Source organism: Culex pipiens, chromosome 3, assembly GCF_016801865.2.
Source record: "Culex pipiens pallens isolate TS chromosome 3, TS_CPP_V2, whole genome shotgun sequence".
NCBI classification, from domain to species: domain Eukaryota; kingdom Metazoa; phylum Arthropoda; class Insecta; order Diptera; family Culicidae; genus Culex; species Culex pipiens.
Window position 1 is genome coordinate 139623275 of NC_068939.1, and position 13974 is coordinate 139637248.

At 36.1% G+C, this 13974-nt stretch overlaps 1 protein-coding gene across 1 annotated transcript in view; it reads left to right on the forward strand.

Annotated features, from left to right (window-relative positions):
- The first annotated feature begins 9222 nt into the window (after nucleotides 1-9222).
- LOC120421229 (uncharacterized) overlaps nucleotides 9223-13974 on the forward strand; it is a 42796-nt gene continuing 38044 nt past the window's right edge. The window contains exons 1-2 of the mRNA XM_052709978.1: nucleotides 9223-9742; nucleotides 9822-9943. Coding sequence (XP_052565938.1) covers nucleotides 9246-9742; nucleotides 9822-9943 — 619 coding nt within the window. The 5' untranslated portion in view covers nucleotides 9223-9245. The remainder of the gene's footprint in view (nucleotides 9743-9821; nucleotides 9944-13974) is intronic.

Genomic DNA, 13974 nt, shown 5'->3' on the forward strand with positions numbered 1-13974 from the left:
TTGCCATAACCGAATGCCTAAGAACTAAAAATTGACTTGAATTAATGGTATCGTTCTATATTTGGTTGAATATTTATAATCACATTGAGAACTTTCACGTCATGTCATGTCATGTCTTTCTATTAAACAGTATTTGAATGACAAATTTTGCAAGTTTTTGAAAGTTAATTTGAAAGATTGTCAATGCAGGTGATTATTACTAGTAAAATGACCTTTTTTAACTGGGTTTTAACCTAATTATTTAAAAAAATCTTTTTCATTGCTGAATTGTTCACCATCGTTGTTTGCACCGACCAATATCCAGAACAACATACATTATTTTTATCAACATTTGTCTGAACAATTAGAGGGGGATCAAAAACAGATTACAAGCCATGGAATTAACATTTTAGCAAAAAAAAATGCATGTTTTACAAATTTCAAAACCCAGTTGTTTTGCAATAAAAAAATAAAGACTGACAAAAATTTCGCAAAAAGTTGAATAAATACACATTTTAAATAAATCAAATAAACCTTGGACGAGACAAAAATCCAAAACATTCCAAAAGTTCACGTAATATTATTTTTCACGTATATGCAAAACAATTACACTCACGATTAAGGGGTGACGATTCTCGAGATTTTCAATTTTCCGGGAATCGAGAGATCTGAATTTGGGAATTTCCCGGGAATTCCCGGGACCCGGTTTTTTGTTTAACTATCCCAATAGTGCCAATAATCTACAAAGAAAAGTAGTTACACCCGGGAAAACCGTGGTGTAGGGGTAAGCGTGATTGCCTCTCACCCAGTCGGCCTGGGTTTGATCCCAGACGGTCCCGGTGGCATTTTTCGAGACGAGATTTTTCTGATCACGCCTTCCGTCGGACGGGAAGTAAATGTTGGCCCCGGTCTAACCTAGAGGTTAGGTCGTTAGCTCAGTCCAGGTGTAGGAGTCGTCTCCCTGGGTCCTGTCTCGGTGGAGTCGCTGGTAGGCAGTTGGACTAACAATCCAAAGGTCGCCAGTTCGGATCCTGGGGTGGATGGAAGCTAAGGTGTAAAAAGAGGTTTGCAATTGCCAAGGCAATGCTGTAGAGCGAATAATTTGATTTGATACAAGGAAAAGTATGAATTCAGTTACAACAAATTCATACTTATTCAATGAAACGATAATTAGAAGCCTCATTATTTTCGGGAACTATGCCTACCTTTTATTTATTTTTCTAAATCGGCCAATTACAAGATCGTTTCTTGAGCTTTTTGGGACTTTGAAGCAAAACCATTCGGCCCTGTCTAAATATTTCGTCGCCGTCGTGCTAACTTGTCGTACGTGCATTTTGGGCCAAATTGAGTTAAGAACGCCAGTTTATGCAGCTCACAATTTCTCACCTTTTGACCTTCACAGATCCCCAAAATTCGATTTCAATCCTGAGATATTCAATAAAAACCAAAAAAGCTCCGCGGATTTTTGTCACTCTTCATATGAAAGAAGTTTCAATCTTGTCGTGCAATCTTGTCACTCCATGAAAATTTAGGTAAGTGCGACAATTGGCCAATGGGATTTGAGGTCAGAACACGTTTGACGCACGTACAAGTGAGACTACCGCAAACATTTGTAATTATAACTCGGGACTCCAGCAACCAAATACAACCAAACTTAGGGGGAATGCACATAATGGTCAACCAAACAAAACGTGTTTTTTTATTGTTTATAGGTCAAACATTAAAACGCATTTTTCTCGGAACGTCGAAATGGCGGGTGCGATATGATAGCACGACAGCGTCGATTTATGAAAAATTCAAACTACACGCGATTCTAGGGATCCCAAACTTCATGCTTCCCCACGAGTTGAGCCTGCGCAGTCATTTTTGCATTTTTTTTATTTGTCAGTGTTATTAAACAATGAAGTTAATTCGACAAATAAAATGAAATTGAATTTTTTTTTATCCGTTTGAAACTTTTCTGGTCCAAAGAAGCCATTTTGCATCATTAGGGGAATTATGCCTATTTTCAGCCTATTTAGCGGCGACTCTTGATTTCTTTAAGAATTTCTCAGCTATTCTCAATTAAATCATCAAGTTTCTATGTTTATTGGAATGAGCAACTCTTCCTGAACATTTTAATATAAAATAATATGAACTTCAGTTATTTAATATATTTTTAAAATCATTTTTAATTCACTTCATCAAATTTGTATATTCAGCCTAATCAGCCTATTATATTCACTCCCAGATACCTATTCTAATCAACGCCTTTTAAGCACCACTACAAATAAAATCTGCATGAAAGCCATAATCTCGAATTGCAAAGGGCCTGTGAAAACTGAGACAGTTTTAAAATTTGTTTTCAAAATGACCGTTATTTTGGAAATAATAAACGCTATATTTTTTTCAAAATCAAGCAGCGTAATTTTAATAGAACTGCAATCTGGGGTAAATAGGGACAAAACTGACTAGATTTTATTGCAATTTAATACATATTACAAAAAGAGCATGAAAATATATCCAAATACTATAACAGCGAATATTCAGAAAATCAATTCAAAAGGTCCATATCGAAGGATTCCGATCTTTTTGAACAGCTGAAGTCGGACACAGCCGCAGCACTTAAAACAATGAATGAATCGTTCCAACCACTTGTTTGAAAATAACACCTTAATACCCATGTTCAAGAAAAGATTGAATATCCTGTACAAAATTTTCTTATTTTATAAGTGCTTGGGAGTTAACTGTCATAATTGTGTCATGTAATTTTTTGACAATTTTGAGTTTTTGGCATTTTTATGTTTAGTTCAACGTATACTTAAAGAAAAATACATAAAATCTAGTACTTTATTCGCAAACCCATTGAAAACAACATCAAGTTTGTTAAATCGTTTTACTTCTACGCAAAATTGTCCCACCAAGTATTCCGGGCGGGTTAGTCTTAAGGAACACCAGTTTCAACCCCGGTGCAGCAATCCACTTAGTTGCTGGTTCTGTTGGTGGCGTAGGATCCGGGACCGCCTCCGGGCGGGTTGGTCTCGAGAATCATCGCGTTCTCCTCCGGTGCAACGAATGCACGCATGCTGCTGGTTCTGCTGGTGGCGTAGGTACTGGGGCCGCCTCCGGGTGGGTTTTTCTCGAGGAACGTCTTGTTTCACTCCGGTGCAACGAATGCACTCACGTTGCTGATTCTGCTGGTGGATTATGCTGTTCCGGGGCCGCCTCCGGGCGGGTTAGTCTCGAGGAACGTCAGGTTCAACCCCGGTGCAGCGAATGCACGCATGTTGTTGGTTCTGCTGGTGGCGTAGATTCTGGGGCCGCCTCCGGGCGGGTTGTTCTTGAGGAACGTCTTGTTCCCCTCCGGTGCAACGAATGCACTCACTTTGCTGATTCTGCTGGTGGAGTATGCTGGTCCGAGGCCGCCTTCAAGCGGATTGTTCTCGAGGAACGTCGCGTTCTCCTCCAAAGCGCCGATGTCGTCATGTGGGCCGGCAGTCACTGGTTGTTTTTTGTTATTCCGGAGGTCAAGTGGTAGAGTTGCTTGGAAAAAACAACGCCGACGAGGATTGTTGTCCTGGTTGCTTTCACAGCCCGGAATGGACAAATCCGGAGGGATTTCTTTGGGTTCTGAAACAAACGATTTAAAAAATTTATTATTTGCTGCAAAATTACCTTTTTTTAACTCACCAGAAATAAAAAAACAACACACCACGACAATTTTCAAAATGTTGACACTGCTGAACTGTCAACCAATTTTACAAAGGGTCTAATCAGTTTTCAAGTTGAAAATGACGCATGAGTTGCCAGATTCGTGGCAAACTTGGGTTGCATGGGAGGAAAAGATTTAGGAGTCATAGAAAAACAAGAAAAATAATGTGGTCTCGTTTGGCAACACTGCAAATATGTTAGTGTTTGTGCCAGCTTGAAAGTACGCCGAAGTTTGATGAAAATACAATTGCAGCTGGTGCTTTTGAATATTTTTTAAAGTGAATTTTCTTACTAAAAACTAACATTTTCATGAAAAAAAAGGTGCAGGTGGTTATGTTCTACATGACCAATATGACAAAGAACTTTGTAAAAAACTCTTAAAAAATATTCTATTTTATTTTATATTTTTAAAACATTGCCTATGTATTTAATCCTAAATAATTTATTCCTATAAAATGTTCTCAATCTTTGGCACCTCGGTGGAAATAAACTGCCAAAACAAGTATGGTTTGGAAAATGTCCAATCAAAATGGTAATTTTCATGTCCAGTATCAAAAACCATGAATTTTGATACCCATATTGCCCAAAGTCGAATAGTTCGATTAATGTCCCCCCGGGAAGACCTTCCTCCAAGGGAATGGCCACTCCGGGTGTGGCCAATCCGGTCAAAATGGCCATTTTCATTACCAGTTTCAAAAACCATTAATTTTGATACCCATATTGCCCCAAGTCGTATGGTTCGATTAATGTCCCCCCGGTAGAACCTTCCCGAGGGCACTGGCCACTCCGGGTGTGGCCAATCCGGTCAAAATGGCCATTTTCATTACCAGTTTCAAAAACCATGAATTTTGATACCCATATTGCCCCACGTCGTATGGTTCGATTAATGTCCCCCTGGTAGAACCTTCCCGAGGGCACTGGCCACTCCGGGTGTGGCCAATATCCTATAAATGTGGTCCCAAGCCCATTGCCCCAAATCATTCTGGTCTGGTGACCGTCCTTACAATCTTCATTAGAACAGAATTCCTCCCAATTTAGTGCACAAACTGTGTCTTTCAATGTGTGCGTGTGTGTGTGTGAGCAATAAAATTACCACCGTGGATCCGCCTTTGTCGAAACCTCGTCAGGCACTGAATTTTCTGAGGCTATCTGTTAGCTTAAGGCTATCGGGCAGCAAATCCAAATTTTTTGGGAAAATATTTATATCTAGAATTCTAAGATGTTTTTCAAAAAACCGTCTTTAACATATGTGGACAACATCCCAAAGTGTCTCTGGGTAAAATTTGAACATGATTCATTGAGTTTTACGTAAAATATTGGCTATTTAGTGGCATATTTTGGTAGTATGTCGAATTCGCATGAATATTTTGTACTTATAAAACACAAACTTAGGCATGATATTTTATTAGGTTGTAGTCGAGACAATTCCCTACAATTTGGTGTATAGAAAGTCATAGTTTGCCTAACAAATATTTGCATATTTGGCTATTTCCGAAAAAAAATTTGAAAGCAAATATTTCCACGTGTTTTTTTGCACTCTCACGCTCTCTCCCGCTTTTCTGCTGTTGGGTCCGGTTACAGTGATGCCAGAATAATTTCTTGTATTTCTTCGTAAAAGTTTATGGTACAATATTTTTCATTTTGAACATAATATTTGGTGAAACTATTTTTTGGAGAAAGTCGACAAAATAGCATGTCGGTGGTCAGTTATGTCGATTTCTTGTATGTCGACTAAGGGTTTTGTGATCATGGTATGTTGCTTGTCGAAAAAGAAATTATCATCAAACCTTCGGACATCTACTAGTATGAGGTAGACGATTTTCGACTTAGAGGTCATGCTTGCGTAGCTTCAGGGTGTCTCGGGGAATTTGGTATGTAGTGATGTTTTAGGTCATCCAAAGATACTCTATTGTTCCTGTAGAGATGTTTGAAGTTCTCCAAGAACATCCGGAACTTACGGCCCATGGGTCTACCGTCGTAACAAGGTAGAGGTGGTTGGTTCCTGACCTCACGTCATATCCGGATAGCCTCAGGGAGGTTCAGGGACTTGTCAACCGATACGTGGTGATGTTCTGGGTCTTCTGTAGAGTCCCGAGAGTTACGGCCCATGGATCTACCGTCGTAACAAGGCAGAGGTCGATGGTTTTTGACCTCAGATCATATCCGGATATCTTCAGGGAGGTTCACGGACTTGTCTACCGATACGTGGTGATGTTCTGGGTCTTCTGTAGAGTCCCGGGAATTACGGCCCATGGATCTACCGTCGTAACAAAGTAGAGGTCGGTGGTTTTTGACCTCAGATCATATCCGGATATCTTCAGGGAGGTTCATGTTCGCATGAAATGTGGCAACAGTGGTGCAACATTCTCGCGTGACAGTTCCACGAAAACAGGAGAGAAGACAGAATTTGCTAAGTGCTCTCAGCCAATCAGCAGCCGGTATTTTTCCTGCATTCATTTTTTATTTTCATCTTAACTTTTGAATACTTTAACAAAGTTTTATCAACTTTGTGAAATAGTCTACTTGCAATTTAAGACTTCCCCTTTCGTTTGTGAATAAAGCATGCAGATTGCTTGAATTGGGTGGAAGATATAAGCGTTTAAACAATTACACAAATCGTTACACTTTCGCTTCGCGAAATTTTGGATTGACACCCGTAGACAGTGCCCTTAGGACAAAGTTCTTTGTCAAAAGATATTTCAGTGTAAATGTGGAAATGATTCTTTAGACGTTAGCGTCGAAAAAAGTTGTGAAGTGTGTTAAAATAAGTGAGAAATAATGAAAACAAAATGATGTGTTCCAAAAGACTGTGCTTAAGCGATCAAAAGTTATTTTCAAACCTGCCTAATCGATGCTTTCCAGACAAAGGAAAAATCAATCAAAATCATGTTTTTCGCTAATTTTAGATAAAATAGCTTACTTTTGGCTCTGAAACATTTACCAGACTGCGTGCTTACTCGTCTTTGATCGTTTGGTTGGTATATTACAGTGAAAACACAATTTTTGAAGCTTTAATCGAGCAACAAACTCTCCATATGGCGAAGATAGGTGTTTAATTAGAATACATATATTTCCCCTAGTTTGTCCATATAGTTTTCCATACAAATTTTTTCAGCTGTCCATACAAAAATGATATATGAAAATTCAAAAATCTGTATCTTTTGAAGGAATTTTTTGATCGATTTGGTGTCAAAGGTGGCAAAGTTGTAGGTATGGATAAGGACTACACTGAAAAAATGATACACGGTAATTTTTATGTGATTTTTAATTTCACTTTTTTCACTTAAACTTGAATTGCAAAAAACACTATTTTTTATTTTTATTTTTCTAATATGTTTTAGAGGACATCAAATGCCAACTTTTCAGAAATTTAATTTTTCGATGTAGAATCGAAATTGCAATCAAATAGTACTTTAGTGAAATTTTAATAAGGTGCACCGTTTTCAGGTTATAGCCATTTTTAGGTAACTTTTTTGAAAATAGTCACAGTTTTATTAATTATTGCACATGTTTGCCCACTTTCGAAAAAAATATTTTTGAAAAGCTGAGAAAACTCTCTATATTTTGCTTTTTTGAATTTTGTTGATCCGACCCTTGGTTGCTGAGATATTGCCTTAAAAAGGTTTGAAAACAGGAAAATTGATGTTTTCTTAGTTTCACCCAAAGCACCCACCATTTTCTAATGTCGATATTAATGGTCCGATTTCAATGTTAAAATATGAAACATTCGTGAAATTTTCCGATCTTTTCGAAAACATTTTTTTTTTAATCAAGACTAACGTTTTAAAAGGGACAAACATTTAATATTACGCCTTGTTGAAACGTTAATCTTGATTTAAAAAAATGAAAATATTGTTTTTGAAAAGATCAAAATTTCACGAATGTTTCATATTTTAACATTGCAAATTGGACCATTAGTTGCTGAGATATCGACGTTATCAAATGAAGGGTTGTTTGGGTGAGACTAAGAAAACATAAATTTTCCTGTTATTTTTAATCTTTGCATGGCAATATCTCAGCAACTAAGGGTCGTAGCAACAAAGTTCAAAAAAGCAAAATATAGAAAGTGGACAAACAAGGACTATATTCAAAAAAATTACCTGAAAATGGCTCTAACCTGAAAACGGTGCACTTTATCCAAATTTCATTAAAGTACTTTTTGATTGCAAATTCGATTTTACATCGAAAAATGATGTTGACAAACTTTTGCGACAAATATTTCGATTTTTTGAAAAAAGTTGTATTAATTTAAAAATTCATAACTCGGTCAAAGATTTTTTGCACATTCTGGAAATATCTGAACAGTTGGCATTTGATGTTCCCTAAAACATATTAGAAAAAAAAAATTAAAATAGTGTTTTTTGCAAATCAAGTTTTAGTGACAAAAAGTAAAATAAAAAAATCACCAATTTTTTTTACCGTGTATCTTTTTTTTCAGAGTGGTCCTTATCCATACCTACAACTTTGCCGAAGACACGAAATCGATCAATAAATTCCTTCAAAAGATACAGATTTTTGAATTTTCATGCATCATTTTTGTATGGACAGCTGCCAAATTTGTATGGACTCATTATGCAAAATTGCTTCTTTGGGCAACCAAAAAAGTTTCGGCCGGATTAAACAATACTAAAATTAAAAAACGACCGATTTCGTAGAGAATTGCTCTTTAGCATAGTTTGGGGGTCACACTCAAGCTCGATAACCAAAAATAAGACAAGTAAAACGATACTTACAGTTTTTATTCAAAAATCCTAGTGAAAGTTTTATTTTAAAGTAATCACACAAACAAACACACACTCAAGCACACACTCACACACAAATTTTGAATAAACCCCTTTGAACACAAGCAGGTCGTCCAAAACGATCATCCTTGTTTAACGGTTAGACGATATTTGAGATGGTTTCCTCTCCGAACACCCCTTTTATTAGTTTTGTTTTCGTCCAATGTGTAGTGTTTCCATAACGATGACATGCACTTTTGAGTTCACAAACGAACAGAAATTGTTCTAAAAATTAGCATTCCTACTCAAATTGAGTAATTTTCCATAGGGCCTTTCTTCGTTCAAAACAATCCGAAGTTAATAATCCAGATATAGATAAAACATTGTGACATCGCCGTTGTTCTTTACTGCCGCACAAAAAAAAATTCCCGACTTTGACATTTTTTTTTTGCTTAAAGCCAATGTTAGTCAATCTGGAAAAATCTTAAAAGTCACAAGTGAAATTTTAGGAAAAACATTAAAATTTAATATGGCCCAGCAATGACATGCGCCACGATAGTTTTTGTACAACAATGTGTGCGTTTCTTGTTCTGTTGTTTCTTCACTAAACTGTTAATTATACCTGGGACCCGAATCTTCAATGAGTCAGTGAGGCTGCTAACCTATGGGCACACGTTGAAAAGAAAGGTTCTATGGAAAATTTGTTAATTCGAGTGATATTGTTAATTCTTATAACAATTCCTTTTTGTTTGAGTTCGTAAAAACTACAAGTCATGCGCTTTTGATGAATTATATACTTTAAATACACTTTTTGAGGTAAGGACCTATCAAACATTGTCAAAACCTCAACCAGAGATGTTCACCCGGTTCAAGTTGTTCCTGGTCATAATTTTGAGCGTGCAAGTTCAAATTTTCTCCGCTTGTGATCAAAACCAAACCTGCCTCCACGACAGCGAACATGACATGGAAGAAGCGTTTCATCTTCGCCACAAACGCTGGTTGACCATGATCCCGAACGGGGGAGTCTGCAAAATTGTACTGAGTATGGCGGCACCGGTCCGCTTCGCCCACAAAGTGGTCCGCAGTGTTGCCCTGGCCGTCAACCTGCAGGCCAACTACGCCATTCCGGCGAGGATTATCTGGCCACACGCGGAGAACTTCTTCAAGGAGCGGGTGTTGAGCGCGGATTATGTGGACAACAGCCGGAAAGATCTGTACCGGTTGCTGGAACGAATCTTCCAATCCTGGGGAGGTGATGGGCGGGAGTGTCTGCTGAAAACGATTTGTCAAGTAGCGGAAACCCCGTTGCAGCATAACGGGTTGATTGGGGAAATCCTGGATGTGGTGTTCACGTAAGTATTATATGGCATTATTTGAATACTTACAGACTTAATAAATTTCTGGAAAAATAACAATGTTCCAATTTTCTAGACCACCGGACGATGACGCAATGGATAAAGATTTCAAAATGGCGAAATTAAATGGTGCCAGTGGAGGTGAAGAATGTGCTCAAATATACAATAAGTGTCTTGTTGAACATGAATTTCTGAACAGCATTTCAAAACTCATTGATATTACAATGTTTAAATAAATGTTTGAATCAGCAAATTTGACTTTATTTTTGATCTAACAATACATATATGAAGCACAATCCACACAGAAAAAAATGATGGTATTATTCACCAGTAAATAATGTCAGATTTTGTGTCAAAAAATGTGAAATATTATGTCAGGAATTTTCATCTGCTTCATATGTTTACACAATTTTAGGTAAAATAACTTAAAAATGGGTAATATTGAACCATCCAAATTCCCAACCTTCCGAAATTTAACTATTTGTGCTGTGCCTTGTTTTTTGAGTAGTCAGGAGCACCAAGTTTTCACAATACATATTTGCGATGAAAAAAAAATTGACGGATTGTAATGATCAAATCAATTTTCCATGCAGTTAAACATAACTAAGTTTTGCTCACATTATCATTATTATCTTACATAGAGAAAAATAGTTAAATTTTGGATGGTTGAAAATTCGATTGAGTAATTTTACCTTAAAAAATGTGTATACATATGAACCTGATAAAAATTCATCAATTCTTGATATAATATTACCCATTTTTTGACACAAAATCTGTGTCAATAATGAATATTACCATAACTTTTTTCTGTGTAGGATTTGAGTGCGAAATTAAATTGAGACAATTTTAAAAGCTAAGTAAAATTTCGATGTTTTTATTCAAAAAACATTCTTTGCAACCTCACACGAAATCGGAAAAAGTTGTCCCGCCCATCTTTGATCTGCGTGTTGTTTTTAAATTTTGAGTACGCCACAAGGTACGCCATCAAATCGGGCCTTCAATTTTACACTCAAGTCCTTTTGACACCACATTTCCATCTCATCACCATTTCAGGCCACAAATTATTGAAAAACATGTCTTTTTTCGCATGTTCAAAAATGGAAGGGGTCGTACCGCCCCTCCGTCACGAGATATTGGAAAATGGAGCTCAGATCCGTGATCAGGGACAAAAGTTACCCCTTAGGACAAAGTTTCACGCAAATCAAAAATGGGTCGGGGCAACTGATGTGTGAGTTGGCGGTGAATTAACCTTGGAATAGTTTGCACTTTGTTTTTAAATCAATTTTTAAATTTCATTTTTCGTGATTTTTTCTAATAAAGATTTTTATGCCCCAACCACGAAGCTCAAGTCTAGTTACCGAGTAATTATTACCGTATTCTTACACCTCTTGTTCTTCTTCCCAAGCAATTATCGCCATGACGAAAGCTCTGCCCCGTCTTACCTTGCACGATTCGATGTTTTGCTTTGATGCAGAGAGCTTTACGTTTTGTTTATTTATTTCACTCTCCGTTGCTGCGTCTCCTCGATCGTCGTCAGTATACCATAGAGTGCAATCTACCTCCTCCAGTCGCCTTCGTTCTACGTTACACCGTTTGTCTACGAGATTGCTTGGGCCGGCCTGGGTTTGAGCGCAATCAAAACACGCATAAAACGGCTGATAACGTGCGCTTGAAGCGCTCTGACTTGGGCTAGATTCGAGGTTTGGTAAAGCTCCACTTCGTGCGCAACAACTCGTGGCTTGAAATTCCGTTCGACATCACACGAAGGGGTGGTTCCTTTCGGAAGGTTTCATGCACTGTAATTATGTTGGCTGGTGAGAAGAAAAAAACTCTTCATCACAGATTGTTTGGAACGATTTTAAGCAAAGCAATGAGAGTCAAGTCGAATTGGGTGGAAATAGAACCTTAACCAGTCTAATATGTGAGATTTTATTGTATTGAAAAAAAAAACATACCCTAACTGACCACTCTCGAAAGGCATTTCGGCACGAGTGTGTTTGTTTTGGCACGTGGGTGACCTTTTGCAGTCCGGCTTCCAAATGCATTAGCAAAATTGTGCAACAAAAAAAAACGGTGCTTTATTTTTTCTCACCAGCCGCTGAGCAATCTCCGCAAATAAGGTACGGTGGATTGAACTGGGGGTTATGCATTAGACCATCATTTCAAGGTTATTGTTAGTTACCTAACCTTTTCCGTAAATTATCATTTTGTGAAATGATTTAGGGAGATGGATATATTTCACTATTCACATTTGACACTTTACATAAAAAATGTAACTTCCAAAATAATTTCATTTTCATTTTTTTTTCTTGATCGTGCAATTTAGTTACACTGTTTTTATAGCGTCTTGATTTTTGAATGTCGTTTGTTTGGATTACGCTCAGTAAATTTAATCGTTCCTATTGAAATCTTGTAACTATGCACAGTGGGGCAAAACCCGCTGCTAATCCCATGAAATTGATTACGAGAAAGGCCGCAGGTTTTTAGATCCCAAAAAAAGTGATCTTTATGTAAAAAAACCTAATAAATCGAATGGCGATGACCCCATCCACCGGAGACCACGGGAATAGGTCCATTTTGCCCCTTTTTCCCCTAAAAATCAATTTTCTTATACTATTTGATCTGTACAGAAAAAGGCCGCAGGTTTTTTGACCTCAAAAATAGTGTTCTATACGTAAAAAAGCCTGATGGATCGAATGGTGATGACCCCATCCACCGGAGACCACGGGAACAGGTCCATTTTGCCCTTTTTCCCCTAAAAATCAATTTTCTTATACTATTTGATCTGTACAGAAAAAGGCCGCAGGTTTTTTGACCTCAAAAATAGTGTTCTATACGTAAAAAAGCCTGATAAATCGAATGGTGATGACCCCATCCACCGGAGACCACGGGAACAGGTCCATTTTGCCCCTTTTTCCCCTAAAAATCAATTTTCTTATACTATTTGATCTGTACAGAAAAATGCCGCAGGTTTTTTGACCTCAAAAATAGTGTTCTATACGTAAAAAAGCCTGATGAATCGAATGGTGATGACCCCATCCACCGGAGACCACGGTAACAGGTCCATTTTGCCCCTTTTCCCCTAAAAATCAATTTTCTTATACTATTTGATCTCTTCAGAAAAAGGCCGCAGATTGAACCACACGGGCGGGACAACAGCGGGAAAGTGTATGTATTGTGGATTATTTTTTTGGACGCAGAATGAAAAAGTTGCTCTCTGTTTTTTCAAAAAGAATTTTGGCTGGCAGAGGACGAAGTTGCTAGCAAAATTACATTTACATATTGGATTTAGGGCAAGGGCGCAATCGGAAAGATGAGGCTGCTCAAGACTGAGTTATTCAAGTGGTCTGAACGAATGTGTTTGGTTTTTTCTTAAATTTTTAAATTTTTAAATTCTTAAATTCTTAAATTCTTAAATTCACAAATTCTTAAATTCTTAAATTCTTAAATTCTTAAATTCACAAATTCTTAAATTCTTAAATTCTTAAATTCTTAAATTCTTAAATTCTTAAATTCTTAAATTCTTAAATTCTTAAATTCTTAAATTCTTAAATTCTTAAATTCTTAAATTCTTAAATTCTTAAATTCTTAAATTCTTAAATTCTTAAATTCTTAAATTCTTAAATTCTTAAATTCTTAAATTCTTAAATTCTTAAATTCTTAAATTCTTAAATTCTTAAATTCTTAAATTCTTAAATTCTTAAATTCTTAAATTCTTAAATTCTTAAATTCTTAAATTCTTAAATTCTTAAATTCTTAAATTCTTAAATTCTTAAATTCTTAAATTCTTAAATTCTTAAATTCTTAAATTCTTAAATTCTTAAATTCTTAAATTCTTAAATTCTTAAATTCTTAAATTCTTAAATTCTTAAATTCTTAAATTCTTAAATTCTTAAATTCTTAAATTCTTAAATTCTTAAATTCTTAAATTCTTAAATTCTTAAATTCTTAAATTCTTAAATTCTTAAATTCTTAAATTCTTAAATTCTTAAATTCTTAAATTCTTAAATTCTTAAATTCTTAAATTCTTAAATTCTTAAATTCTTAAATTCTTAAATTCTTAAATTCTTAAATTCTTAAATTCTTAAATTCTTAAATTCTTAAATTCTTAAATTCTTAAATTCTTAAATTCTTAAATTCTTAAATTCTTAAATTCTTAAATTCTTAAATTCTTAAATTCTTAAATTCTTAAATTCTTAAATTCTTAAATTCTTAAATTCTTAAATTCT